At 43.8% G+C, this 1,369-nt stretch overlaps 1 protein-coding gene across 1 annotated transcript; it reads left to right on the top strand.

Moving 5' to 3' along the window:
• Positions 1 to 214: 214 nt before the first annotated feature.
• Positions 215 to 731, top strand: LOC127750888 (uncharacterized; the record flags this gene model as incomplete). Its single annotated transcript, XM_052273537.1, has 1 exon — positions 215 to 731. A coding segment is annotated over one exon (333 nt), but the record flags the coding sequence as incomplete, so codon positions are not given.
• Positions 732 to 1,369: the final 638 nt, after the last annotated feature.

Raw genomic sequence — 1,369 nt, forward strand, 5'->3', positions numbered from 1 at the left:
AGATTATTATGTTGGCCCGACAGCATCTGGATGGCCCCCCTGGCAGCTAGGCAACCCCTGCCAACACTCGAGCACCGCCTTAATAACACTGTGTTTCCCCCCGTGTGGGGTTGTCACCCAGGTCACTGGATTCAGCAAACCACTTGTAATCCAGTACTATCGATTCCTTCGTGATGTGTGCTCCTGGAAAGTTCTCAATGATGATGCTGTTTAAATTGGGGGACCAGGGCACATCATTGAGATTGATGAAAGTGCTGTCACAAAGCGAAAACACAATCGTAGAAAGACAATCAAAAACAGTCAATGGGTCCTTGGCATGTACGACAAGAGTATCAAGCAAGGCATCATCCTCCACGTGGTAAGAAGAGACAAGGTGACCATGATCCCTGAAATTCTGAAGCATGTAAATAGAGGATCTGAAGTATGGTCTGACATGTGGAAGGCGTACCACGGTTTGAGCAACCATGGTTACAGCCACAAGACTGGGAACTCAAACCACTCAAAAGAGTTCAAGTCAGCAGATGGTGTGGGTACTGGCGCACCATGAAACAGTACTGCAGAGGTCGAAATGTATTGCAAAGCAAATATTTGTATGAATACATTGATGAATTTATGTGGTCGCCAAAACATGGGGCGGCAGCTGTGGTGAAGTTCCATGCTATCCTGGACCACATTAGGGAACGGTACCCTGTTTGATGACAATCACACCTTTGTTTTATTTTGTTGATTTGTTTTGTATGTAAACTTAACATAGTTCTATAAGGAAAAGAAAGAAAATATATTTTGTACCAGTAAGGTACTAAAGAAAAATGTACTCTGCTTGTCCAGGCCTGGGCACACCATCGAGGGGGTGCTGTCTTCGAAAATCATTGTACACGGCCGAAAAAATCACAAAAAAAATCAGAAGTAATAAAAAAAAATCAAAAAATCAAAATCAAAAAATCAAAAAAATCAAAATAAAATCAAAAAATCAAAATAAAATCAAAAAATCAGTGAAAAATCGACCAGGGAATCATCAGCAATCACAGAAGTCACTCGCAAGACAGTACAATAAGACCAAAAGTCATTGCGTTACAAGCAAATCATTCTACAATGTGACAATAATAGGCTCCTTGCCTAACCATATGTTATTGCGTGGGTTGTCACCGGCTTGAAGTCATTTCACTAGTTTCATCGACTTGAATTTTGCGCGCGCTGCGAGACCGTTCCGTTGTGTGTAGTAACAGCGCCCGCCGCGCGCCGCGCCACTTGCCGCCGCCGCCACCCGCCGGGACTGTCGGTGCCTGTTGACTGCCGATGTTATTGTTGTGTTTACAACGTGTGTTTCCGTCGTGCTGGTGAAGTGAGAAACGCAAACTAAAACTTCAGG

This window comes from Frankliniella occidentalis, unplaced genomic scaffold (assembly GCF_000697945.3).
Source record: "Frankliniella occidentalis isolate FOCC.00 unplaced genomic scaffold, Focc_3.1 Scaffold280, whole genome shotgun sequence".
Taxonomy (NCBI): Eukaryota; Metazoa; Arthropoda; class Insecta; order Thysanoptera; family Thripidae; genus Frankliniella; species Frankliniella occidentalis.